Raw genomic sequence first — 27,022 nt, forward strand, 5'->3', positions numbered from 1 at the left:
TTAATGTAGGTGTAGATTATTTACTCAATTTCTTAAATTTACAATACAAAGAGTAAATAACAAAGAAAAGTAGAAAAACATGAATCATAAAATTCAAAAAGATTGAATGCTTAATTTGTTGATGTAACGCCCTAAGTAATGTTGCTTCATTTTATAACGTTGACACTCGTTCTTTATTATGAGCTTTATTAATGGGGTGGTATCTCGAGAATATGGGGGCAATACTATTATGTCTTTCTTGGAAATTAGAAATAACATTCACTATGATTAACATATTCAACTCAATAATATGACAAATTCGGCATGTTACAATTTTCAGGGTATTGTGGCTTCAACACTTCATTTCATTCCAAAGCCACGGTGGTCGGTGACTACAAACTTCTCACTAAGCATTCACAGATGGTGTTCAGTTGGTGGACATAAGCTAACTGTACCAAGCAAACATTTTCTCAAAAGCTGAAAGCTTACTATCAGGAGATTTGGATGTAACTTGGACACCAGCAATGGCAGACAGGAAGGCCTTTTTTCAAATACAGGTTAATTGGTAAGGAATACAATATGTCTTTGAATCTTTTAGTGTCAGCCTCGGTCTCTTTTTTTCTCCCTGTTTCATTCCACCTCTCTCTCTCCCTTCCTGTCTCTCTCTTAACAAGTTACTGAGAAAAAATGTGTTTCCAATTAGGTGCAGAAGGAAAAAGAACAACTCTCTGCTGTGAATACTACAAGAAATGTCTTTGGTTGCACCAAATTTACATAAAGATTTGTAAATATGTTCTTTTTAACAAGAAAAAATAATTTGGTTTAACGAAAATTAATTTTTAGTCTAACTCAATCTCAGCCACAAGACAATTAAAATGTAGAAGTTTTGCGATAAATAGATAAAATGAGAATTATAGTGTAGTAGCTTTTAGTGCCACTAATGGCTATCCTTGCAATGTCCGTGTGTCTGTGTGCGTGTGAGTGACGTCATTTGCAGACAAAGGTCCTCTCCTGCAGTGTGTGGCAGTTCAGAGAGAGGGGGGGGGGGAGAGGGAGAGAGAGGGAGAGAGAGGCAGAGAGAGGGAGAGGAGAGGGAGAGAGAGAGAGGAGAGGGAGAGAGAGAGGAGAGGGAGAGAGAGAGAGATTGCCGCGCCAGCGCAGAGAGGCACGGAGACGCAGGAGAGAGCGTCAAAGCGACTTCATTTGAGATTCATTTATTTTTTTTAACAATAAAAAACAAAACAACTTTTACTACAGGGACAGAAAAAAAATCAGAGGAGACATTACTTCTCTACGGGGACATAAAATGAAATTATTACCTGACTGTATATTGCATTTGGAGTATTTTATCACGTTGCTGAAACTTTGACACAAGAGTTGCGCAGGGAAAAGTCTCCGACAGTTGTCTGTGGGAGAAACTTCAGGCACCCGAATCCAACTTGGACATCCAGGAACCAGTCAGGGAGTAAGCTAAACTACTTACCTACTACTCTCACAGGAAAAGAAGACACTGTAAGTATTTCATTAAATTTTTTTTTTTTTTTAAATCCTGCTTCTGGGACAAACCATCAGAAATAGGGGTCTTTAAGAGTTTTCCTATATGCATGATGTGAACATCTTTACATAATCAAAGTATACCTGCCACGTAGACGCGTCAGGAAAGCGTTTCGGTTCAGATAACTGGTTTGATGGCATTAGCAGATCCGTGAATCCGCTGTGCGCACCGTTATTTCGATCGGAGACGCTCAGTTTTGTGCGCCAGTGAGAGCGGGGACGCGGATGAAATGAGTGACTTGTTGCGCCAGAGTTGGGCTCTTTATCAAACCAGGGATTTAGAAACATATTTATGGAGGGAGTGAGTTTGGGGGGTAGACAAACGGGCGTTGGATCTGGGAGTAAAGGTTTGACATCTGTGCTGATTTTCCACGCTGGTCCACAGTCAAAGAATATGTCTGGAATTTTCATTTACATTTCTTCATTGCACCTCTTCTTCTCTCTTTAAATTATAGTCCCCCTTGCTCTTCACAAAATATTCACAATCTCTCTATCATCCACCAGGCAACACTGGTGTCAGTACATGATAATGGTGCAGCACCAGCAGATGGATACCACTTCAAAATGTCTTGTGGTGTTGGAATCTTACCAAAGTATGAATCTTGATCCTGTCTACAAACAGCAGGAGTCAATACACCCCGCAGTGTCCTGGATGTTGCTCGAAAAAGATGGGAATGATTATGTGGTCTGGTCTCTCCAACTAAACAAGATCCAGAAATTCTGGATCATAACTTTCTGTCTTAACAAAAATTCACGTACGAAATATTGTTTTAAAGTCCATGATATCAAATGCAGGACAGATTCATAACCAAGATGATCTACTTCAGAGGCCTTAAAGGCTCTGCTGACTCTTGTGTGGTACACTTAGTGGCTTTTTCTGAATGACATTTTAAGCTTTTTTCCCCCTTGTCCAACAAGTAATGGTCGATTTAGTTTAATTGCTTCACCCACAGACTTGTATGTGTTAAAATCTTTTGGTTTTGAAAGCAGGTTGGGTGGGTTACAGACATAACTGCACAACCCTGACACTTTCTGTGTGAGTCAGTTCACAATCTGATTGTTACACAAAATAGTTAGGGCATATTTTGGAATAGCACCCCAGGGGTCACGAGTCACATCCGGACCAGGAGATCTATCTCTCAGGTATAACACAGAACTTAACGGTCATTTACACTCATTGTTAAAGATGTAAAAGAAGAGTGTAAAAGAAGTGTAAAAGACGAAGAAGAGCTAAAGATGCATACGGTAACGGACTGAGCCTTTCATCTGCACTTTGCACTCATTTCATCCTTACTTGTGCTCATTTTTGGATGCAACACTGAAAACCAGTGGGGACAGTGTAGCTATTGTCAATAAAGACTTGACAAACATATGATGAAGAATAAAAGTGTTGTTAAAAACTAATGCATTCACATGTTGCTATATGTTATATAGCCCTAAATACCACAACACATCCCTGTGTCCACATCTCGCTCATTATCTCAACTTCCTCTACCATTGTAGTTAGCATTGATGTTAAAGCTTGGACTATTTACTGTCATCTTGTTAATGTAGAAGTACGCGCCCACTGATAGATATTGGGAGTGGCTATGTTTTTTTTTTCATTACATTTTTTGTTTTACATTTCATCTTTGAAGAGCATCTAAAGCAGCTTAAATGGTCCACAACAGTCAGCCACAAGTTTGGATAAGAATTGCACTATTATCTTCCGCTATGAGTGACATAATATGCCATGAACAGGGAATTTATATAACAATATTATAGAATTTAAAAAAAAAAAGTGTTTCATTTTCCACTGTTGTTATTAAGAAATAAATTGTGTACCAAAACACAGTGATTAAATTTTTAATCTTTATATTTGTTGTACAGTAATCCCATTTTTTCCTTTTTCACCTACCTTTCAATATGGACCCATCTGGTTAATCAATCGTTTTTAACCAATTACTAAGGTCTGTTGCAAAAGCAACAAGCCGTATGCTGTCTTTGCCCTTCTCAACGAGTTTATTTGTGTATTCATTGGAGATAGTGAAAACGCTGTGTATCTACCACCCATTGCCCCAGACCTCAGGGGGTCTTTGATGCTGTAGTGGAGTGTGAGAAGCATTTATTCAGGTCTGAGACAGGCTGCAGCTACTGCTGTAGGAGGGGTAGGGTAACTAGGGCATAGGGTCTTTGGTAATCTTTACCTAGAGCTGTTAAATAAGACGCTTAATCATCCCACTATGACTATGAAGAAATATGTTTTCATTTTATTGCATAATTCCTCAAAAAGAGATGCAGCCCATGTGGTGTCCTGATATAGAGTTTACTGAACCAAGGTCAGTTTTAATGCTCTTAGATATTTTATACAGCCTTGTAAAAATGATGACGATTGTTCGAAGACGAAGACAGAAAAAAAAATTGAGGTCATTGAAATATGAGTTCCTATTATCCATCATGCAGATCAACTGCATTGGCTCCAACTGTCCCACCTCTGTGAGCTCTGCAGTAAAAATAGCTCAGTATTAATGCATATTTTACCACAAGCATGAATGAGTTGTGAAAGGATCTGAGAAGGCAAGACTGCAGAATGTAACGCAAATTAATTCAGATGAAAACTACTTCGACACAAGCAGTAGTAGTTTAGTAGTAGTAGTTTAGAGTGATCAAGTTCGTTTGATACCCTATAATTGAATAATGTATCATTTATTTTCATGTAGACTCTTACTTTACAGTTCCAAATTATTATGTTGCTTTAGACGTCTTTGTGAATAATCACACTGGCCCCCATGAACATGACACACCAGTGCTCTAAATAAGGATTGTTTTAGGACCTCAGTGGTTTCCTCAGTAACTGGACTGTTAGTCCTTCTGACTGATAGATTTGAGAGGAATACCAAAACAGATACATCCAAATGTTTTGTGACATGCAGAAAATCAAAACACATTTTGAAGGGGTGAGTTGATACTTCTGACTTCTGACCTTCTTGTTCAAACCAAACCAAACTCCCACTGCAGAGTTTTCGTCTCCCCTCCAAGATGACTGTTTTATGTTTCCCTGCATGAGCCCTGACATCTGTCAAAAGAAAGGGTCCTTGAACCATTTGTGTTGTTATTAGTGAAAGCACAGTTTCTCCTCCCCCTCATGTAAGGACCTGCATTCCACCCATTCTCGGTCCCAAAATACAGATTGTTGCCACATTAATGCAGGTAACATTTTTTAGGCTGTTTTAGGTGAAATCTTTAAAGCTTTTGAAAAGGGAAATGATTCAAGGGAATGGATGACAATGCTAAAGATAAAAAATAATTTATATGTACATCTAAAGAAAATTATTAAGTGTCTGCATAATGTGGGAGTCTGTGGTGAGACGCCACTTCTTCAACTGCTGATTTGGAAGCATTATGCACCACAGTCATCACACTTCAGATTTACAGTGACATGGGACTCAGTAGCGTAACACACTGTGGTAAATGACTTGTGTGCCAGCAGGCGACACCCATTCATCTGAAGTAAAAACAAGCAGGAAAAGACCACAAAAGTTCAAGTTTTGATTAATGTTTTTGTAAATCATATCTTATTATATCATAATATATGAAATTAAACAACTCTTTACAGTCAACTGGAGCAATTACTGTCCCTATTTTTGTTTTGAGAGGTTTTCCGAGGGTTTGTGTAATAATGATGACTCAGTGGATGTCATCACCCTTTCTCCAGGAAAAAAAAAAAAATCGACATTGCAAATTTTAACTTTCTGAGGACTGTAGATCTAAACAGCTTGTTTAAAATAATAATTGTCCAATAAATTAAAGAAATTATAGTGGATCACTGAACATCAACCTCAAAACCATGTCTCCATTAAACTCCTGAGCATCATGTAATTATTTTTTAATTAATTAATACAGTAAAATATGGAGCTGATTCAACTATTTGTACAAGAAATCTAGGTGAGGGGATCATCATTGTGCATTAAAGTTGTCTGGTGAAGTATGCACACAATCATCATCAAATGCGGAAGCTGAGGCCAGACTGATTATTTGGTTTACTTCTAGTTTAGATAGTCCATATGTGTACTTCTTAAATTTAATAGCACAGGAGAGACGGATTAATCATGATCAGAACTCTCCAACACAATGTTTTTGAAATACTCCTGCATATTATTAATTGTGCATGAAAAGCAAGTCAACTAGATTACACAGGGGTTGTCTTTCTTCTGTCTCAATAGTTTACTAAGAACTAAAGTGAAGACACTTCAATGTGACTGTGATCTAATGACAAAATACAGCACACACCAAAGTATAACATTTAAATTGTAGATTCCTACATTAATCGTTATGGTGTCTCATCATTAAGACTGGCTCGAGGGTTGACTGTTTTAGTTTGATGCTTTTATCTGTTTTTGCTGTTATGCATTGTGTTTGCGTATGCTGGCTGTATGTTTTGAAACATACATGATGTAAATGTTCTAAAAGAATCATCTTTAAAGTCCTCCACCTGTATCTCAGCTAATTTGAGATGGTTTGGACAGAAAGCTGTTCTTATCAGCAGGGCTTTGAACCAGAAGTGCTTAGTTTGGGGCAGAAACAGTATAATAATGTTTACAGTTTTACGTTCCACGCAAGAATTGATATTATTATACAAAAAAAATATTATTCCCGAACCAGTTCATATCATTCCTTGTAAATTCCTTGTAAACGTTATTTAACGTGCTTGTCTTGCATAAGCATCTAACACTGAGGCAATGGGAACCTTTCCCCATTGTACAACAGTGGTTTCTCTGTCTTTGGCTGTATTTAGTAGCTGCTGTATTTCATCATCATCTTTAGACGAGGACGATGGCATGTGGTCTGCTCCATTTTTCACACTCATATTTACGTTTTGGATGGCTTCCCAACTGTGGCACAGATGTATATCAGACATTTCACCTTAGTTCTCTTTCAGAAATAGCCTATACCTCAGATCAACAAATTAAACAGCCACAAATGCAACATTTATACGCAATGAATGCTGACGCTCTTTCATGCACTGAACCAATCGTTTGGCAAAGGAGCTGTCAATTTTGTCACTATTCAACACACACTTCAGCCATAAACCATAAAAGTCTCCTGCAGGAAGCTGTTCTGACTGAATGCATTTGTTGGGGATTTTTGCAGGTTTCAAAACATTAACTATAGATTCAAAATGGCCAGCCACGGTGATTCAATCAAATGCAGCTCATTTACTGTTGGTGACATGTAATCGCAAAATATTCTTAGATAGGAAGTCTGTCAAGCATGTCGTGTTTGGAGTGCGGTCTCGGTAGACAATCGACTATAATCCTCTTATGGTCTATTCTAACCACATCGTATGACCGATTCTAACGGCCACAACATTTGGAGTGTACAACATTTTGAAGATGTGCCTTGCATTGGACACTTCTTTCTCTCTCAATGCATCTTCCACCACCAATTATAATGTATGTGCTGAACAGCACACACTTGGCGACACACTACAGACTCAGTAACTCCTATGCAATTATGCATGTCTGTCACTTAATTCTCCAGCAGTCAGAGTACTTAAAACAATACACTTTCCACATGCATGTTGTATCTATATGCCGAGAACAGAGCGGTCTATGCATGTAGCACTGTCAATGTTACGCACGAGAAGCCTACCATTCAGTTCATCTAATAGCATTTTCCTTTTGTTTTGGGAAAGATTTGCCCCCTTTTTGTGAACATTGGCTGAATAAATTGTGAAAACACTTCCAATGGATTGACAATCTAAAGCCAGAGTCCTCCATTACATAAAATGGTCTGCTATGAGTTACAAGCACCAAGCAGGCATCCACTAGAACTTCAGGAGTAATAGACTCATGAACTAGTTTGGGCTTCTTCACAACTACAGTCTTCTACCCTGTAGAAGCTATTCCCTTTTGGCTGACTTGAGTGGAAGAATTCTTTAAGATGTCTGGATGCTTTCGCTGAATGTGTCTCTCTAAATTGCCCCCATGATATTCCATAATTTCTGCTCTACTTCTTTCTATGTTACACATGAATTTGTTGGTAGCTGGGTCATACGTAAAATGCTATCGTATAGGATTCTCGCAATGCAAATGCCCAAAAATAGAACTAACCAGCATTTTAGCAAAGACAGTGAGGCCTAATTAATGCTATCTTTTCCAATACTTGTCACAGGCCAGTAAAGTGAACAAACAGATTTTGAATACAATTGAGAGTGGGAGACTGCTTTTTCTTTCCTTGCTGGTGATACCATCAGGTCAGATATTCTTTTTTTTTCACGAACAAAAATGATTCTGTTCCAGAACACTAAAAAATGCAAAGTTTTTGGTTCCATTTTTGTTCTTAGCAACATACCAAAAGTTCCTGGTTTGTGTTTTCATTCTATGAACTGGTTCAAAGCCTTCCTTATCAGGATGAGGACACTAATCCATTGTGTGTTTGAAATACAAAGAATGCAATTCAAGTATGTTGCCATTTTCTGATAAGATTTTTATGTAACGTGGTTTCTCATATCTTAGTACAGAAATTCTGTTTCAGAAGATTAAATATCAGAAACCATCATGATATTTTTTTCTTACACTTGGAGAATGAATGAATGAATGAATGAATGAATGAATGAATGAATGAATGAATGAAGAGTATTTTATTGTAAATAGAAGAACAGCTATTAGCCAGTTTACAAGCCAGCTAGTAGGGATCACCACAAAACAGAAGGAAAAACATTTTTGTTAAATGCATCGTAAGAAGCGTGTCATGAATATGTGACACATACATGCAATTTGAAGACAGTCATTCATCACAAAAAAAAGGTATTTAGTGTCAGTGTGTTGTTGACATTATCAGAAACAGACCAACAAGACTTTATGATTCATAAAGGTACTCGGAGAGTGCAAACTTTCATCAAGGTCCCCAAAATCTGTAAAGTTATTGTTATTTTAGAAATGCCAGCTCTGTCACTCTGCAATCATATAATCTAAAATAGTCTGATTATTACATAGCCTGTAATATTTGTACAAGTGCCTACAATAATAGTGTAACATTTGGATAGCTTTGTGAAGGAGGTTTATCCTATTTTTTTAAATTAAACATGCTTTTATAATTCTTCAGTTATCAATTATCATATCAATTATCATATCAATTATAAATTTTCTTTATCCAGAGACCAATCCTTATCGAGATCATCACCAAAAATAAAATCACCGCTATGATACGCATCTTTGGTGAAAAATTCATCCCAAACTATTAATACATTTTTCAGTAATTTTGCAAACCATCAAATAAAACAAGCTGAACCAATCACATAACTTTATGGACCGAGCTATACATATGATATATTTACAAATTTATCATTTGTTAAATATCAAATAAAGGCATGTAACAAATCTATGTATTCCGTACAAATCTTAAAAGCTGTAAATGAATTGGAATGATCAACACTCTTGAACTTGGTAACACCACACGATCGGCATCAATGAATCACATGCAGTCAGACTGACCACAATGTTTGAAATGAGGCAATGTCAGACGCTCAAGCTGGCTGCTGCTCGACCACATCACCCTGTAAAGAAACAGCCGACCCTTCCTCCCTCATTCCTCATTTGCCTGCTGACTTCCCATCAACTTCCGTCCTTGGAAGAGTTCACTCAGATGTCTTAATGCTTTATTTTTGTGTGTTTGACAGGCTGTGGATTCTAATCATGTCTAGAATGTCTAATGGGAAAGACAAAAAAAGGAACCAAAAAATGCATAAAACAGGAAGTTTTTTTGTAATCCTCAATCCTCATCTCGAGAATATCTGAAATTTATGGAGAAGGTCATTCAGTCATTCATTAGTGGTGCGCTTTTATATGCCCTTTTTGTTTTTCTAAATGGTCTGCGCAAGCGTGGAACATATTCTGCTGGGCAAACATTTTTTAAGCATCTGTTACCTATCTAATTATTATATTTGGGATTGAAACACAATGGTACACGTTGTACGATGTTGCGAAACCCCAATAGTGTTTATTTTTAATATTGGTCTTTGTTGACAAACTAATAACAACAAAATGAAATAATTTATTCAAAAATGTAAAAAATGTAGTTCATAATATCTACAATACTTTTATAAAACACAGAAAATAAAATTTTGTGTTATTATAGCAATTACTTTGAGAAGAATTTAATAGCAATCTCCCCGACACTGAGAAGAGACACAGTCAAATCTTGGAAGTAAACGTGCTGCTTGACCTCAGCCTGGGATGAATGTTCACCTTTAAACATGACAGCTTGAACCGGACAGCCAAGATAAAGGTGGATCAGCCTCAAGAGAAGTGTGTGCGACTCAGCCAAACCCCATTTCTAAAAACACCTGATAGCCCATAAATGTTTCCGATCCTGCTGACTGAGTTTAGCTTTGCCAGGAGGAGAGTAATCGCCCAAATGCAACAAAAATCTTAACCTAATATGTGCACAGTGTTAGTTAATTGTGACAGTGCAGAGTATTCAGGGATCAATATTAAAGATGCTTTTGAATGAAATCCCTAAATCTAAGGGGACTGCTCTGATGCAATCCCATTTTGCAGTTGCTACACTGATGCAATCTCTGGAATTGATCTACAGTTATATTATCTCCTACGTGTATGACTGATACACCCAACAATAAATTGTAAAAAAAACAAAAAACAAACCTGACCCGTGGTGGAGGCTGCTTGTCTGCAACAAGTCTCTTAAATGCCAGTAGAAGTTTGTTGACCATAACATATGTGTGTTCATTTCTAATAGTGTCAGCAAATGTGTTTCTATGTTCCAGAGTAACTGGATCTTCCTTTGTATTGCTTTGAATTGGAGACCAACAAATCCCTTTTCACAGAACACATGCACACAACCTAGTTTAATTGTGTTTACATCTGCGTAACCAAATTACAAATGCAGTGTGTACATATTTTTTGTGTTAGTAATTTGAAACTAACACAATTTGGAACAGCTCATTTCTTTCAATCACCTTAAGTTGCTAAGAAAATTAAAGTTCAGGTGTGAATCGGCTTCCACACGAGTCATACAGCTTAGGCAATTCCAGGTTACATTTTGAGGGGTGCTCCATGATTCATTTCATTTATGATTTTTTTCTTCTTGCCACTTACCCTGAAAACATGCTTTAAAACATGTGGAACAGATCATAGACCTTAAAGTAGATTACTACACAGACCTTTGCAAGGCTGCATAATTTGCTTCTCTGGAGATATTAACCCATGATTTGGATTTTCAGTTTACCATAGGCTTTCTTATAATTACAATTCCAAGAAGAATTTATAGCTAGATAAAGATGTTTCTTCTGTTTAACAAAACGTTGTTGCCTTTGACATTGTACAAAACCAGAAGACGCTGCGACTCCCACATAATAGGATTCTCCAGACCTATGTGCTGGTAAATATAACATATTTTTATCCAAGACTTAATTCTCCAGATGTGTCTCTGGTGGTGGTGTAATAAAATACTGGTTTATACACATATAATTCAGAAGAGATAATACATTTCATGTGAGGAAATGTGTTTGATTAAGATATGCTACACATTACAGAGCATTTCACTCATATCATCCTCCAACAACATGGTTTTCAGCAATAATATTCTGAAAACCAGAATATTATTATTCCAGATTGATCTGTAATTCTATTCTATTCTGGTTGTCTTAATCATGCCGTGTTCTCTAGTTCTCTGTAATGAGCCATCAAACATAATGAGTGAACTTGTGTCAGTCTGGGGCAACATGTGTTGAGATAGAGGTTCTTAAGTGGTTGAAGGGGTATCAGCCACTAAGGAGCTGTGAATCACTCCGTCACGGCAGCAGTCACACATGACTCAACACCGACTCTCAATCCAGCCCTTGTGCTGAGCTCTGCCGGTCTGCTGCAACCGTTTAACAGGGTTAGTGTGTGTGGTTTGTGAGCACCCGCCCATGATGTTAAAGGGACAGTCAGAAAATGAAAGTCTATGTGTGTCTGTTTGCTTGTATTCTGTGTTGTAGATTACTTTTTTCTTTTTTTTTTTGCCTATGGGGTGGGATCTTGGAAACAATGGGCACATTGTGTAGAGAGCTGGCAAAGAGGAGAAGTGGGATGTTGAAGGGGAGGAATGAGGCGAAGAGGAGGATAGAGTAGAGGAAAGTTAAAGAGAAGAGAAATAACAGGATGAGTTGAAAAAAAGAGAGGCTGGAGAAATAGGAGTAAAGAAGGGGTGATAACCTCCTGATGGGGCAGTGTTTGATGGAGTTTAGAAACAGGAGGAGGCAGAAGGTAAAAAGGTGAAGAAAAAATAAGTGATGATAGTAAGGAGAGGAGGAAGAAAGAAGATGAAAAGTGTGCAGAGGAGGAGTATGAAGTAGATTATAAAAGGATGAAAGATGGAATAAGACCTTCACGGATCATGCTCATTCAAAATTAAAGCCTTTGAATGATATTTCCTATCACTAATTAATAAAGCTATATACCTGAAATCTACACGAAAGAGTACAGACTCTCCTTACTCATGATGGACCTCTGGATCTGGTTTTGGAAAAAAAAATCTGATATCTATCTGTGGGATTAATTTAAATACAATGAAAAGTTTTTTTAAAAACATTTTTAGAATGTACAATGTAGAGTGCCTCAGATTTGCGCATGAATATATCTAATCATAATGATCATTTATGCCCAATTGTAATCACTTTCAGATGTTTCATACCTTTTTAAAAAAAACAAACATCTAAAATACACACAGGACCAGTTGTTTATGTCATGCCATGCAGATGAAGAATAGGAAGAATTTCTAGCACAATGAATCAATACCTGCTCTCAAACGTTAAAGTGGATTCTTGTGATGAGGAATTTATTAGATCAAAAGTAAGAAGACCTAATTTTCTTAGTAAAGCAAATAAATCTACATGCCTGTTTGATAGGCCAACATATCACTTAAACCACAGTTTGATATATTCAATTTTATTCATTATATTACAAATTTACCATATGATGCTTTATAATGCTATACTCAGACAAGAGAAAGTTCCCAGAATTAAAGAAATCTTAAAGAAAACTCACAAGGAATAAGAGGTGGGGAAATTCCTCTTCCAGAAGGGAGAAAAATACACTTGATAGTAAAATTCCACAGTGGACAATCACCAAAACAGAATTCTAGAAAAGTTGTAAACAGAATGATGATGCAAAGGATGTTGAGCAACTCCACTCCACAGGGAGACCTAGAAAGAGGACAAACTGCACAAATGCTCAAGATGCAAAGCTGAGAAAAGCACAAATGGAGGAAAAAGAAACAAATGTCTAGGCTGACAGCATTTTCAAAAGTAATAATAGATTAGATTTTGAGTTTAAAACTTGCAGATCATATTAATAACAGACTTGATGTTAAATTATGAGTTTAAAGTTTGGACTTTGACCTCAGCAGAGTTAAACTGTCTAATATCAACAGGGAGGTTATTCCTAGGATGGAGTATAATCTTTAAGAAGATCAGAAAACATTTATGATTTCATAATTCATCTGAAAAACCATAGAGATTGACTGCTTTATCCACTAAGTAATTCATACTGATAATCTTACACCCAACTGAGTTATATATCAGTTTTATCAGTTAAGAAAGGGGATAAAAAGGGTTTTTCTTTGAAGAAGGTATCAAAATAAATCTTTTAATTGTGCCTTGTACAATATAACTCAATGGAAAGTTCCATATCGGAGATCATGCAAACGTATTAACGAATGTTCTCCGCAGACTAAACGCTCTGTCAGCATAGGAATAACACGTCAAACATGAAGTTCAGTGTTCCTGCAAAATGTTTATTACTTTCAGGACTACATTAATAAAATCAGCAAAAAGTTAGATGATCAATCATCAAGAGACTGTTCATTTGTTGTGTTCTAGCATTCTTTGAGCTGAGTGGAACTCGACGGTCTATCTCAGTTTCTGTTATAACGACGGCAACAATACACATACACAAAGTTTACATAGAGAATCCCTAACATATATACAGTGGAGAAGGAAGTTTGCAAAACCGTGTGAAACCCTACCAATGACCTACATACTGTATATTCCCTATTTGAAATATAAAACACTGTTTATGTTTAAAACAAAAATAAAAATTGAACAAGCTGGAAATGATGTTTGCAATAATATATGCGGACTTGACTAACCTTTCATAATTATCTTGGTTTGGGTCGTAGTTTTGTGTTATAGTTACAGTCAGGAACAAATCCTTTCCCTGATAGAATACTTTTGTCTCATCCATCAATCCCAAACTTTACAGTGCGGTTATACTGTGTCACAATGCTATAATTTTGGGGTTATAGCTGAGACTTAATTTTTCTGTGGAGTCTCAGATGATGGCTTTTCTCATTCTCATGTAAAAGTTCTGCCTGTAAGATTAAATTTACCTATTTGTGGAACATTAGAAAATAACAATAATAATTGTGCATGTATGTATGTGTGTGTGTGTGTGTGTGTGTGTGTGTGTGTGTGTGTGTGTGTGTGTGTGTGTGTGTGTGTGAGCGCCCGTATGTGTTAATTACAGTTTGTTATGAATATTCAGCCCTGGCTTAGATACTCGAGTTATGACCTCACTTGTATGGATTCCAGGGTGGTCCTTTCACACACACACACACACACACACACACACACACACACACACACACACACACACACACACACACACACACACACACACACACCCACACACACACACACACACACACACACACACACACACACACACACAAGCACACACACACGCTCACACTCTTAGCCAGACTTCATCACACATTACTAACAAGCATGATGCGAGTGTGTCGACACACACTCAAGAACAGCAAGCATTTTGTTCTCTATCTTTTACACCCGGGGTTCAAAACACACACACACACGCACGCACGCACGCACGCACGCACACAGTCATTGAAACCTTCTCTTTCAGTGTGTGCACACACACCTAAAGGCAGTAACAGAGAAACATAAAATCCCATTTCTCTTGCTCAATGTTTCCCCTTTGCATAACACACCCTCTAAATACTGTATTAAACACACACACACACACACACACACACACACACACACACACACACACACACACACACACACACACACACACACACACACACACACACACACACACACACACACACACACACACACACACACACACTTTCTTTTAGGCTCCAAGGGTCTGGTGAAATTGTTGGGTTGTGTTTTGAGAGGCAACTGACTCATCCTCCACTATCCAGTACTCAGGCTCCAAATGCCCCAGCTACTGCTCCCCCTGGTAATGGTCACAAGCCACAGATGACAAAAAGAATCAGTGAGCTTTCATCTGCGGCGGTACCACAGAGGCCTCTCGCCTGCATTATGGAGGTTGTCATTGCTGAGCAGCTCCTCTTTGTGATTCCATAATGGTTGTGTTAGTGCTTCCTCAGCTCATAAACATCAATTAAAAGCCTGAAAATTATATGTAGGTTTGATATCTTTCTTCATAAAGCAATTCTGAAACACCAAAGGGAAAAGAAAGCGATTACAAACAGGAAATGAGTGTTTTCTGCACACCACCAAGAATTAAAAAGTCTGTTTCCAGAAGATTCCAGCCTGTTGCTTTGCCCAGCTGGTGCCTATTTGAGAGCTGCTACCCACCGGCATTCTCTACTTCGCCCCCTTCTGCCCTGGAAATGAAAACATATTTCTCCACAGCCACTCTCTCAGAGTTGGCGTGGAGTCCAACAGTGCAGGATACAGCACCTGTGGACTAATGGGCGGCAAGTGGCTAGTTACATGTTTGCCACAGTCGCAGTTACAAAAACAGCTCAGAATGTGGGGAGTGAACTGATGGCTGTGCCCCAATGGTGGGAGAGCCAAAGACAGCTGATATGTCCGAACTTCATCTGACCGAACAGTGGATTGGTTGATGGACGCTCCCTCCCTAGACAATGCGAGACAAATTATGGCCGACAAAGCTGGAATTAACACTGTTTAACAGTGTGTACCCAGATTAATAGATCCATTTCACTGTAGTAGAGCGACAATTCAAGGCTTGTTAAATGAACCTCCATTATTTACAGAAATTTAAGCCAGAGCGGACAATATGATCCAGTTTAATGCAAACCAGTGATGATGGTGTGTGCAGAGCTCTAAGCCAGTGTTCTCCATCCCTCAGGTTGTGGCCTGGTACCGGTCCATGGGTCAATTTGTACTGGGCCGCACAGAAAGAATGCATAACTTACATTATTTCCCTTTAATTCATTATCTGATTCTGACACCAAAAATGCGTATCTGTCCTTTAAATGACCCCCCCCCCCCCATTGTCAACTGTGATTTAAAATAAACATATGTAAAAAGAATGACATTATGTTGTTAACATGAAGTAAACCTACTGGCTCCATTGTAATGACTGCTGACCAGTATTTTTTATTTTTTTGTTGGGTTTTATTTGGTTTTCCATGTTCATGCAGATGCATGTGGCCATCTGGAGCTAGGTATTATCTGAAATTTAATAAGTTAGGATTTGAAGGGCTAATAGAATGGACCATTATTATTGCAGTGAGTAAAACAACATTTTATGGCCATTCCAATTAAACATGGCTGTAGAAGTCCCTTATCAGCCCGGCTCAGGAAATGAAAGACAAAAAAAACATTTTGTGTTATTGAAGGCTTCCTTTATAAACTTAATTATATACTGCCATGTTCATTTCATTTCTATATGATGTAACTTGATTAAAGACCATTTAGATGATTTACAGCATTTGGATCAAGTTCATGGGCAGGATTGCATTTACAACAAGATGTAAAGAGTAACATGAGGTGCTATAGAACAAAAGCATTGTCAGGAAATGAATTAAGGATTATTGCAAGCAACAGTCAACATTAAGTCATATGTTTTGAATGGGTCTCGAATCAGTGTCTTGAGTTCTCCTTATTTTAAGGTACAGTAGTCAAAAATAGTTTTGGCAAACTTCAGTTCTCATAGCTCTCAAGACAGGTTTTTCTCAGAGGAAAAATCACTCGTTTGCCGTTCGGTCAACAGGATAAAGGACTCCTGTGTATCATGAGTCGTTGAAATTCTGGCCTCTCAATCAGAACTTTAAAGCTCAGAGCTTAATTTCTCAACCCCGCTTGTTTTTTCAGTTGCTACGCCCTCACACCCCATTGACCAGTACACAACTTCATAAACACACAGACCCTATTCTGCTTGAGCCCCCAGGTCCTGTTTCCGGTCTGGGGTGTATAAAAGACAGCAGCCGGCATCTGTTTGGGCCTGGAGCTTACACACACATGCCAGGACACACACACACACACACACACACACATACACACACAATCCTCCTTTGGCTTTAGACTCTTACTGAGCCAAAGACCAAAGGGGGATTTTTGTTTTTCCACGTCTCAGCTATGCACAAAATTTTTGTTGTTGTTAATGTGACGATAAAGGTTTCTTTTTAGCAATTGGCTTTAGTCCTTTTGCTCATAAAGCTGCTGCTTGTCAGAAGTGTTTACTACGCACACACACATACACACACAAGCACATGCACACACTAATATCCTCTAATCATACGGAGTGTAAATCTAAGGGGGATTTCTTGTTTTATCATGTTTCAGGAACCAGCTTTAGTCCACCTTTCGTGGAGTATTGTTTTGTGTTGACTATTATGAAAGAGAAATTTTGGAATTTTACCACATTGATTAACTTTCGCATCATAATAATTAGCATGGGCTCAGAAAAATTAACCAGAGATGCTGCTCAGTTCTATGTGTCTTAATCCATGAAAAATTAAGTTTCAAATACTGCTTTTCAAAACCATCAGTTTATTGTTAAGTTAAGCACACTTTTCAATATGTAATGGCTTTTTTTGAGGTTGGTTTTGATTAGTTAATTAAATTTAACATTTCCAGTCTCCATGCTGTTTTCTGTCATTGGAAGTATCACATTTTTAATTACACCTCCAGATAAAAAAAATAATATATATATATATAAATTTTAATTCATTTTCTCCTTCCAGAAAGCAACACTACCATCATGGAGGAGCAGTGCTACTACAATGAGACGATTGCCTTCTTCTACAACCGCAGTGGTAAAGACCTTGCTACTGATTGGAACACCGTCAGTCGGCTGGTGATGGGGCTGGGCATCACTGTGTGCATTTTCATCATGCTCGCCAACCTTCTGGTGATGATCGCCATCTACGTTAACAGGAGATTCCACTTCCCAATCTACTACCTGATGGCCAACCTAGCAGCTGCTGACTTCTTTGCTGGACTGGCCTACTTTTACTTGATGTTTAATACAGGACCCAACACAAGACGTCTCACTGTTTCAACATGGCTGCTGCGCCAGGGGTTGATCGACACCAGCCTGACGGCATCAGTGGCTAACCTGCTCGCCATCGCCATTGAACGCCACATCACTGTTTTCCGCATGCAGCTACACACTCGCATGAGTAACCGACGTGTGGTTGTGGTGATTGTTATAATCTGGACAATGTCCATACTGATGGGGGCCATCCCTAGCGTGGGCTGGAACTGTATTTGTAGCATTCACTCTTGCTCAAACATGGCACCACTTTACAGTAACTCCTACCTGGTCTTCTGGGCAGTGTTTAACCTTGTGACTTTTGTTGTCATGGTTACACTGTATGCCCATATCTTTGTATATGTGCGCCAGAGGACCATGAGGATGTCACGGCACAGCTCTGGACCACGACGGAACCGAGATACCATGATGTCTCTGCTGAAAACTGTTGCGATTGTATTGGGTAAGGAACAATTTATCAGCCTATATATCTATCTGTGTCTGTGTCTGTCAGTCAATCTTCATGCTTTCCATTAATACGCTGTTATTCTGTTGCTGTCATGTTTTAGTCCACATTGCATTTTGTATATTCCTGGCCCAAAGGAATACAAGTGACTTGTTACCATCTCAAGAGGATAGTGGTATCTAAGAAGTGGAATAAATAGTCTGCATGTTAACTAATTGCCAGTTGTTTTCAGTAAAGATCCCCACACCAGTGACCAATTTTTCACGATCCACAGAATATTGTGTTCTCTGACTATGTAAACACTAAAACTACCAAAAGAATGAGTAGACTCTTTTCTTTGATCATGAAAACAGTCTGTTTCTACCCTTTTTAAAATGTTTTTAGTAATTGACAGTAAAGTATAAGCTGGTTTAACCAAGAACACCAGTTTTTGACCAGAAAAATGAATGAATGAACAAATATTTTTTGCTGTAGTGACACAAACATCTCAACAATGGATTACTTCTATAAAACAAATAAAAAAGGGCTTTTGATGGTAAAAGAAAAAAATCTATTTAAAAATATATAATTTGTTCAACCTCTACATTTAACAAAAACATACAATTTATTTATTTATTTTTGCTGTTGCAGCTTTACTGAATCTCATGAGCTTTTATCTTGATGATGACACTCTTTCTCTTCGAACTACCACAACACAAACTATGTCTCCCAAAGTTTTGCTGTTGACTCTCTTGTCTCCTCCTGTATTTTTCTCATAAAGTAAATTCTGATGTCTGAACCAAACACAGCACTGCTGCACCGTACAGGGGATTAGCTCATGACTACACTCATGTTGAAGTATATTGATAAAGGAGCTCTGCCACACCGTGGCCCTACCCCACCCCCCACCTGCTGAAAAACACAATTGACTCTTGAATAGTTTGCTCAATGTAAGCAAACTTGATTTTACTTGTTCTTGAAAAAAAAATAAAGTGGCCAGGGATGACAATTTTGAATGTTGACCTAGACCTGGGTTTATTGGTGGAAAAACAATAAACTCAAATCCAGGAAGATCATCTTTGTGACATTCCCTGTCAAGCTTCCACATGACGATGGGTACTGTTTGCTGAAATTGTCTAATGGTCACTCATATAGTCATTGGCTTTTGTTAAACACCCTCATTAATCTTAAAGGGATTAAACACCCTTTAATCCACATACTTCCTTTCCTCAATGCTTCATGTGGTAAAACACACCTGTTAGGTTGCTAGTGTCTGTTAATTGTGACAGACATACATATATACATAAATAAAAGCTGTCCACTTTGTAAGTCTCCAGGCCTCTTCAGATGAGTATTAAGACTCATATGGACTTATAATGGTATTGTAGCAGGCTAACTTGGTTGTGTGTGTCCTACCTGAGTGTGAGTGTCAGTTGTGGGAAAATGACATTGACTCTCTCGCAGCAGGAGGTGTTGGTCCTAGACAAAACATACCAGAGGTTTCCATGTGATTTGTCTTCTGTGTGATGTGTTATCTCATCCAGTCGCCTCTGTTGTCTTTACTCCGATCTTAACTCAAAGCAGTGGACGGCAGGCTGAGCTCTGAGGGCCTTTAAACACTCGTGAAAATAAGTGTTTTGCTGCTTAGAGAAGCTTTCTAATGTTTCTTCTTATTCAACCTGTCTCATGGTTCAGCAGTTGTTTTTTTTCTGAAAAGAGATGGCTCACGTTCTAAGTCTACAGATATTTCCATGCCTCTTATGGACAAAGGGTGAAGACATATAAAATAAATGTGCAAGTGTGTGGATCACTTCTGGTTGCACCTCATAAAGACTATTCTGGCATGAGGGAATGAAAAGGAATGAAAGACACTGCTTGAGTTTATTGTCTTTCAACATTTAACATCTTCTTCCTATCATTAATTTAGTAGTATATGGTTGTATATGATATATTATACAGCTATGTGATCCCACTTTCACTGTTCTTTCGTTTGTATAACGACTGAGGGAAAAGTTTTTGTGTTGTCACAGATGCTCCATCTTCTCTTTGTTGTTTTACTAGAAACGCCTATAGAGTAAAGTCTGAGTCATCCCCTAACTCTCGCTACCATCGCTATAAAACGGTCTGCAAATAATGGAAAACATCTTCAGAATGCTAAGAGGTGACTTCATCCTAGGATAGCAAAGGATTCCTTAGAAATTAAACTGACCATGTCACACCCATTCTCAAGAGTTTCTCTATAACAATGACGTGACGGTTTAAGCTTATAATTTAAAACAGGTTTACTTAATCTAGAAATGGATCTACAGATATTTTTTATGTAATCACAAACTGCTCCTGGAGTGAAAGTCCTGAAAGAGAAATGAAGTAACCTTCAGTGATCAGCTAAACTGTTGTGGCTCTGTGGTTGTATCCCCAAAAAGAGATTACTCACCTCTGTTGACAGTGGATAAGGGATTACAGAGGGATCTCTGCTGTGGGCTTTCAGTGAACTATACCTTCTTGGTTTAAATTTCTAGGAAATAAGAAAACATTCAGATGATTTGCATGCACAAAGAAGGACTTTGAAATATACTTCATGCTTAACTGTATTAGTTATCTTCTGATGATTTCTCAATCTGGAATCAAATTTTCTTATTGTGAATTCCTCAATAATTCTTTTTTGTTTCTTTTTAATTGTGCCAAACCCTTGCTGGGAAAGTAAGTCTTTTGAGCTGGGTGTGATGTGTTTTTGTTAAGTCTGGAATCTACTGCTATTTTTCTATGAGGTCATTTTTAAGCTCCAAGGATGTTATAAAATACACTGAGTTATTTGCAGCAGTACAATAGATTATTCTCATCTAAAGGACAATTATCTAGTCTTCAATTTAAGAAGAAATACCTCCATGCTTCTTTTTGGTCTGCACTGACTGGAACAAAACAAAAAATGTCACCACTTTGCTTATCAACTTTATATATCAAACCAAGGCATCACAATGTTGGCATGATTGCATGCTCATAAAAAGCGCAGTGTTTACAGAATTTGAACACGTCCAACAGTGGTTGCAGCAACAACACAGTAGCAAATTTCACCAACGAGGATCAGACATTAATTCACCCATCTATCCACTTTCTTGAAAACGAGATATATTAATCTAATATTTTTATGCTGAGGAAAGTAATTTGACAAGTCTTTAACAATTGATTTCTAAAGCCAAACGGACACAAAGAGTTTATTTTGCTGAGAAACACTGAGGGTAGAAGAATATTTTTTGCAGGAAAACTTCCTGAGGCACGTTAGGAGGTATCAGCATGTGTTTTCTGTTGAGCAGAAGTTAAATGAGATTTGGCTGGTGTGGAACCCCAAAATCTTAATTAGCAGCTCAAGACTATGTCCAGAAAAAGCTTACATGTTAATGCACACTTAGAATAGTTAATTTCTTAAAGTTATTGTAATAGCAGAATGGTACCAAATCTGTGTCAATACGTAGCATGACTATGTATTGCTCAGACGACAGACTATTGGTTACTGTTGGTTTCTATTAAACCAAGATTTTAGCTTTAACCGTATCAAATCCCATTTTTGTCACTCTGTACATGGAAATAAATCGTCAGCAGTGCTGTAACTCTTCAGTGAAAAAACAACAACACAGTATCAGTACTTTCCAGCACAATCAATGTAAAAGTGAAACTAATTTTACTTGGAAAAAAAATATTGAGATTTAACTTCAATGACAAATGAGAAAATGAATGCCAACCATGAGCAATGTTTGACATCTGCAAAACATTGTGTCATAGTTATATTCATACATTAGAGTGAATTGGCAAACAATTTATGGCCCCAGGAAAGATAACTTTTACAGTTCAAGTCATGAGTTCTTGATGCTGAAATTACAATCTGTAAATATGTGTCCCAGGCCTAGAATTAACTAGCTTTATTTATTTATGTGAAACTGAAAAAAATGCATTTATATATGCATCAAACAACATTATGTTGTTAATTATTTATGTTATGTCATTGTGGCTCACTTTCATCTCTGGTTACATTACTTATATTACCAATTGTTGATTTATCAACTGTAATATGGTTGGTAGAATTTGGTCACAAATAGACCCTTAATAGAACTGTTTCATTAATTTCATACAATTAAGACATACAATATATGCCTGGATAATTCAATGTGAATGATTCAAAAATCCAGAACAAACTGTGCTGTATTTTCTCTTTCTCAGACAGAACAATGCATAAATTCATTCCATCCATCCATCTTCTAATCACCACTTTATCCGCCGTAGCGGGACATCGGGTGCTGAAGTCTATCCAACCTGGCTTAGAGCGTGAGGCGGGACAAACTCTATGCGTAACGCCAGTGCGCCGCAGAGTCAGACAGACAGACAGACAGACAACCACGCACGCTCACACTCACACACTACGGGCAATTGGAACGGCCAGTTAACCAGAAGTGCATGTCTTTGGAGGTGGGAGGAAGCCGGAGAACCCAAAGAGAACCCACGCAGACACGGGGAGAACATGCAAACTCTGCACAGAGTGGGACGCAAACCCAGAACCACCATGCTGTGCGGCATGCTGTGCGGCACAGTGCTACCCACTGCGGCACTGTCGCAGTGGGTAGCACTGTCCAAAAATTTCAAATTGAAGCAGCCTTCCATTAGAGATAGTTATGTTTGCTGGTGTTATTGGATACTGTGCCAGACTTTGAGTAATACATGATACATTCTTACTAACTTTATAACTGTAGGTCACAGATAGATAAGTCACACCACTTGGGCCTCATTTCTTCTCTACAGCAATGAAAAAAAAAACAGTTTGAATGACATAAACAGAAATTCTCATCATCTCTCTTTAATGAGTACAGCACTGACAAACTGACCATGACCCCTGTTCTCTGGGTGCCTGTGTGTCAGGTGTTGGCTCATGTAGGGGTTCTCTGTGAATGATATGATTATCTTAAAGCCTTATGCTGTTGCACGCGGCCGCATCATCAGACAGTATGGAGCGCCAAGGCATACAGTTGTAACAACACATGCACACAGATGTCTTATCCCTGACTCTTCTTTCAGAATCACACTGTATAACCAATCGATGTTCAGCATGGGCACTAAATGGTTTTTATCCTCTCTACTGTACTGCCTGTTAGAGCTGAACCAATCAGAGCTTGGCACAAGCTTCCAATCCTCAAAGCATGGAAATGTGGTGTGCAGCCTTAGTGTCACCTGTTTTCCGTGTTTCAATGCAGCATCTCGAATTGATCAGCAGCATCTGTCCTTTTGAAAATGGTTTCTACGTCATTTGCTGAATTTTGGCAAATTCTTTGCTCTCTGTGCTGCTGCAACATGTTTTACTTGTTCCGTTGGCTTTTCCAGTAAGCCTGGATTTGTAAGCTCGCATTAACAGCTAAGAGGGCCGAAAGTTATCCCGATCAGCTCTGCCTGTTGGGAAAGGAATGCGCATATATGTGTGTGTATGTGTGTGTGTGTGTGTGTGTGTGTGTGTGTGTGTGTGTGTGTGTGTGTGTGTGTGTGTGTGTGTGTGTGTGTGTGTGTGTGTGAGCTCACTCAGGGAGCGGGTCGTCCAATAATCAAAGAGCGACGGTTCAATTCCCACTTCCAACCTTTCACTGCTGGAGTGTGAGCTGTCAGCATATAGTTTAGTGTATTACAATGTTTTCTTATTAATTTCAGTTCACAGTGCTGCATCTTAATTGTCAAATATCAAACATAATGGGTAACTCCATGACATGAATATTTAATAATAAATGTCCTACAATATATTCTAGCATATTTTTATGTTTTCATTTAGAATTTTTTTATTGTCTCTGATTTCAAACAAAGCTTAAAATATTAGGCAGAAGTAAATTATACTGCTGTCTTCCATTTGGGTGGAGAAAAATACAGAACAGACTGATCACAAGTGTAAGTTTTTACAGAATGCTTTTACAAATACACTGAAGATTAGCATGTTGGGTTTTCCTTTATCATGAGCATACATATTGATATAAGTTTCCTGGGTCATACAAGCACATCAACTCCATCAGATAGCTGTGATGCCATTTTGACCTTAAATCCCTCACACTTCAAGGAACTCAATCTTCCAAATTCAAACCTTATATGTTTTCATTATAGGTCATTGATTTCATCAGCAGACTGTCAGTGGGCACTACAAAGCTTCCTTATCAATAATTTAGACACTGAATGTGAACTTGTATCTAATCTCTCCTGTGAGTATAACTGCTTATATGGAAATAGGAACACTGGAAAAGGTGTAAATCTGTAAGCAAATGATAAACCATCTCAGTAATGGTTTCTGCCCACTAACTTATTTTAGTGAGGTGATGGATGTAACCGCGCATGACTGGGAAAATGATGAAAAGAACAGGCTGAGACACAGAAAGGAGGGTGTAACTGGGAGACAGACATGGGAATGAGGAGAGAAAATTTGCAGATAGAGAGGCATGACTGCACCAAGACAACAACAGGAGAGATAAGGAAGGGTGAGACAGAAGGGGAGTGTAAGTATGTGTCTATACATGATGAAAAGAGAGAAATCTGAAATCTGATTTAAAAAAATGACAAATTAGGAACATGAGACAACAGGGTTCAGGAAAACAGGAAGAGATTAATGAGAAGAAGAGGAGTGAGTCACACAGAATAAAGACAGCAATAATTTAGTTTTAGACATTTATTCATTATTGAATGGCTTGTTAAAGGGATTGCAAATTAGCGGAAACCTAAGCAGGCATGATCACATGCAGCATTAGTGTAAGGCTTGAAAATCCCTTACGCACGTTAACATAAAGCTCAGCACACATGTGTTTGTCTGGGCATAGGTCCAATGAAGAGGTTTAACATCATTCGTTTGCACACACTACACTAAGAATGCTGAAAAGATGGTTGAAAAACGGTTGCAATCACATGTAAATTGGCAAAATGCTTGAAAATTAAGAAAACAGTATCCTCACATCCTCTTTTTAATCCTACCCCTCATTTAAGATAGCCCCTTGCTTTTAAACTTAGTAGGCCTCTTCTTCTTCTTCTTCTAAAGGATCAAAGTGGAATAACTTGGGGCAATGGTTGAAACAGTTTATCAAAGAAGCAGGATGCCACGCATCGCATCATTCATTGATAAGTTACATGATGTTGAAGACAATTATTAAAGACACTTATATACTGGTCTTTCATTCCCACACTAGTTTGGCAGCAGATTTCTTTTCTGCTCAAATTGGACTAGATGTCTGCTTTGTTTAGATGTTCCTTGAACATCTAATAGCATAATTATTTACATATACATTTATCAGATATTTCTATGAATTTCTTACATTATTGCATGGCAACACACAAATATATACAGGTAGTCTTCAACTTATGAACATCTGACTTACAAACATTGGGAGATACAAACAAACGTGTGCTGCCATATCCGACTATTGTCCTGTGGTTCCTCTTTCTGCCACAACCCCCAATGTGCAGCACCACTGCATTCACCCAGCTCTAAACAGTCAACTCCCCCTCTTGTTCCTGTTTGTTGTTGTCTCTGTGAGCATCTCAGTTACCTTGTAACTTGGATACTTAACTGTTCATCATGTATGATAAAAGCAAAGGAAAATGAAGATAGTTGGATTGGCGGCAACTATGCCTCTGACCAGCAATGGAGATTCACATATCAGAAAAACATTAGTGATAAAAATAAATACCCTGGATATTTAACCCTGCTGTCATTCACTCCCCACATTCACTGCAAAACTGGTATGACTCAGGGCTTTATATAAAAAGCTGACTTCACTTTACTTGACTTGACTGTTGTTGTTGGATGCACTTGAAACTGGTCGAGAGTATCTTATTCTTTTCCCCCTCAAGGATTAAAATATAAAGAAGAAAAGTCATCTGGAGAGCTCCTTGATCTTCTGTAGAAACACTTAATAAGTTAGGAAATTGGAATTGGGCCACGGAAAACATTCAATTGTACTGTATTCACACAGAAAAAAATTGTACCCTGTCTACAAAGATGCTAAAACATGTAAACTTTGCCATTTTACAGCATGCTTGTGTATTTGGTTGCAATATATACATCAAGAGTATGTTTGTGTTATTTGTGCATATGTCAAATTAATTAAGGTTTTCTTTAATAACACATTTCCCAAAGTAACGGCATGTTGAGGTTTGTCAGTCACAAACGACACCACGATCTCAAGTTCCAAAATAGATTAGTTGTGTGTAAGCTTGTAAGAATGTGGGATGCATCAGCGCAATGTAAAGAAAGTCAGAGGTGAAAGGCAAAGCACCAGAAGCACTAGAGTCTCAAAGGGCTGTAAAGTTTTGCTATCGCATGTTATCTAGAAACAACTGGGGTCTTACAGCAACACAGCCAGACAATTGCAAGTGTGTTTTATGGTGTGAAACTCACGTTAGCATTATTAGTTATCTAAACACTAATAATCTTTTAACCTTTCTTGAGAGATTACATCTTTTGGCTTTGCAAACTATGCTTTTTATCAGATGAATAAATGGCAGCAGCATAATGTTTACCAAAGCTCTGCAAAACCTTCTAGGATGGCTGTTGGCCATTCTGAGTGGCGGATGTAGCCCAGGATGTACATTTCATCCCCTGACGGTTAACAGCTGTAATTAGCTATGTTGTTTGGAGTGAAAATTACTTTTAGGTGTAACACATAAAGCCATGACAGTTCACAACTCTGAACATGAAGATACTTTTGTTTACAGTTGAGTGCAGCCACTGCAAAAAAGAAAAGTCTTTACGATGAGTCAGTGATGTGTTTATAGT

The 27,022-nt window shown here is 38.1% G+C and overlaps 1 protein-coding gene across 1 annotated transcript in view; it reads left to right on the forward strand.

Moving 5' to 3' along the window:
* Positions 1-1,150: 1,150 nt before the first annotated feature.
* lpar1 (lysophosphatidic acid receptor 1) overlaps positions 1,151-27,022 on the forward strand; it is a 34,160-nt gene continuing 8,288 nt past the window's right edge. Inside the window, exons 1-2 of the mRNA XM_068335280.1 lie at positions 1,151-1,491; positions 17,509-18,261. Coding sequence (XP_068191381.1) covers positions 17,526-18,261 — 736 coding nt within the window. The 5' untranslated portion in view covers positions 1,151-1,491; positions 17,509-17,525. The remainder of the gene's footprint in view (positions 1,492-17,508; positions 18,262-27,022) is intronic.

Source organism: Antennarius striatus, chromosome 15 (assembly GCF_040054535.1).
Source record: "Antennarius striatus isolate MH-2024 chromosome 15, ASM4005453v1, whole genome shotgun sequence".
NCBI classification, from domain to species: domain Eukaryota; kingdom Metazoa; phylum Chordata; class Actinopteri; order Lophiiformes; family Antennariidae; genus Antennarius; species Antennarius striatus.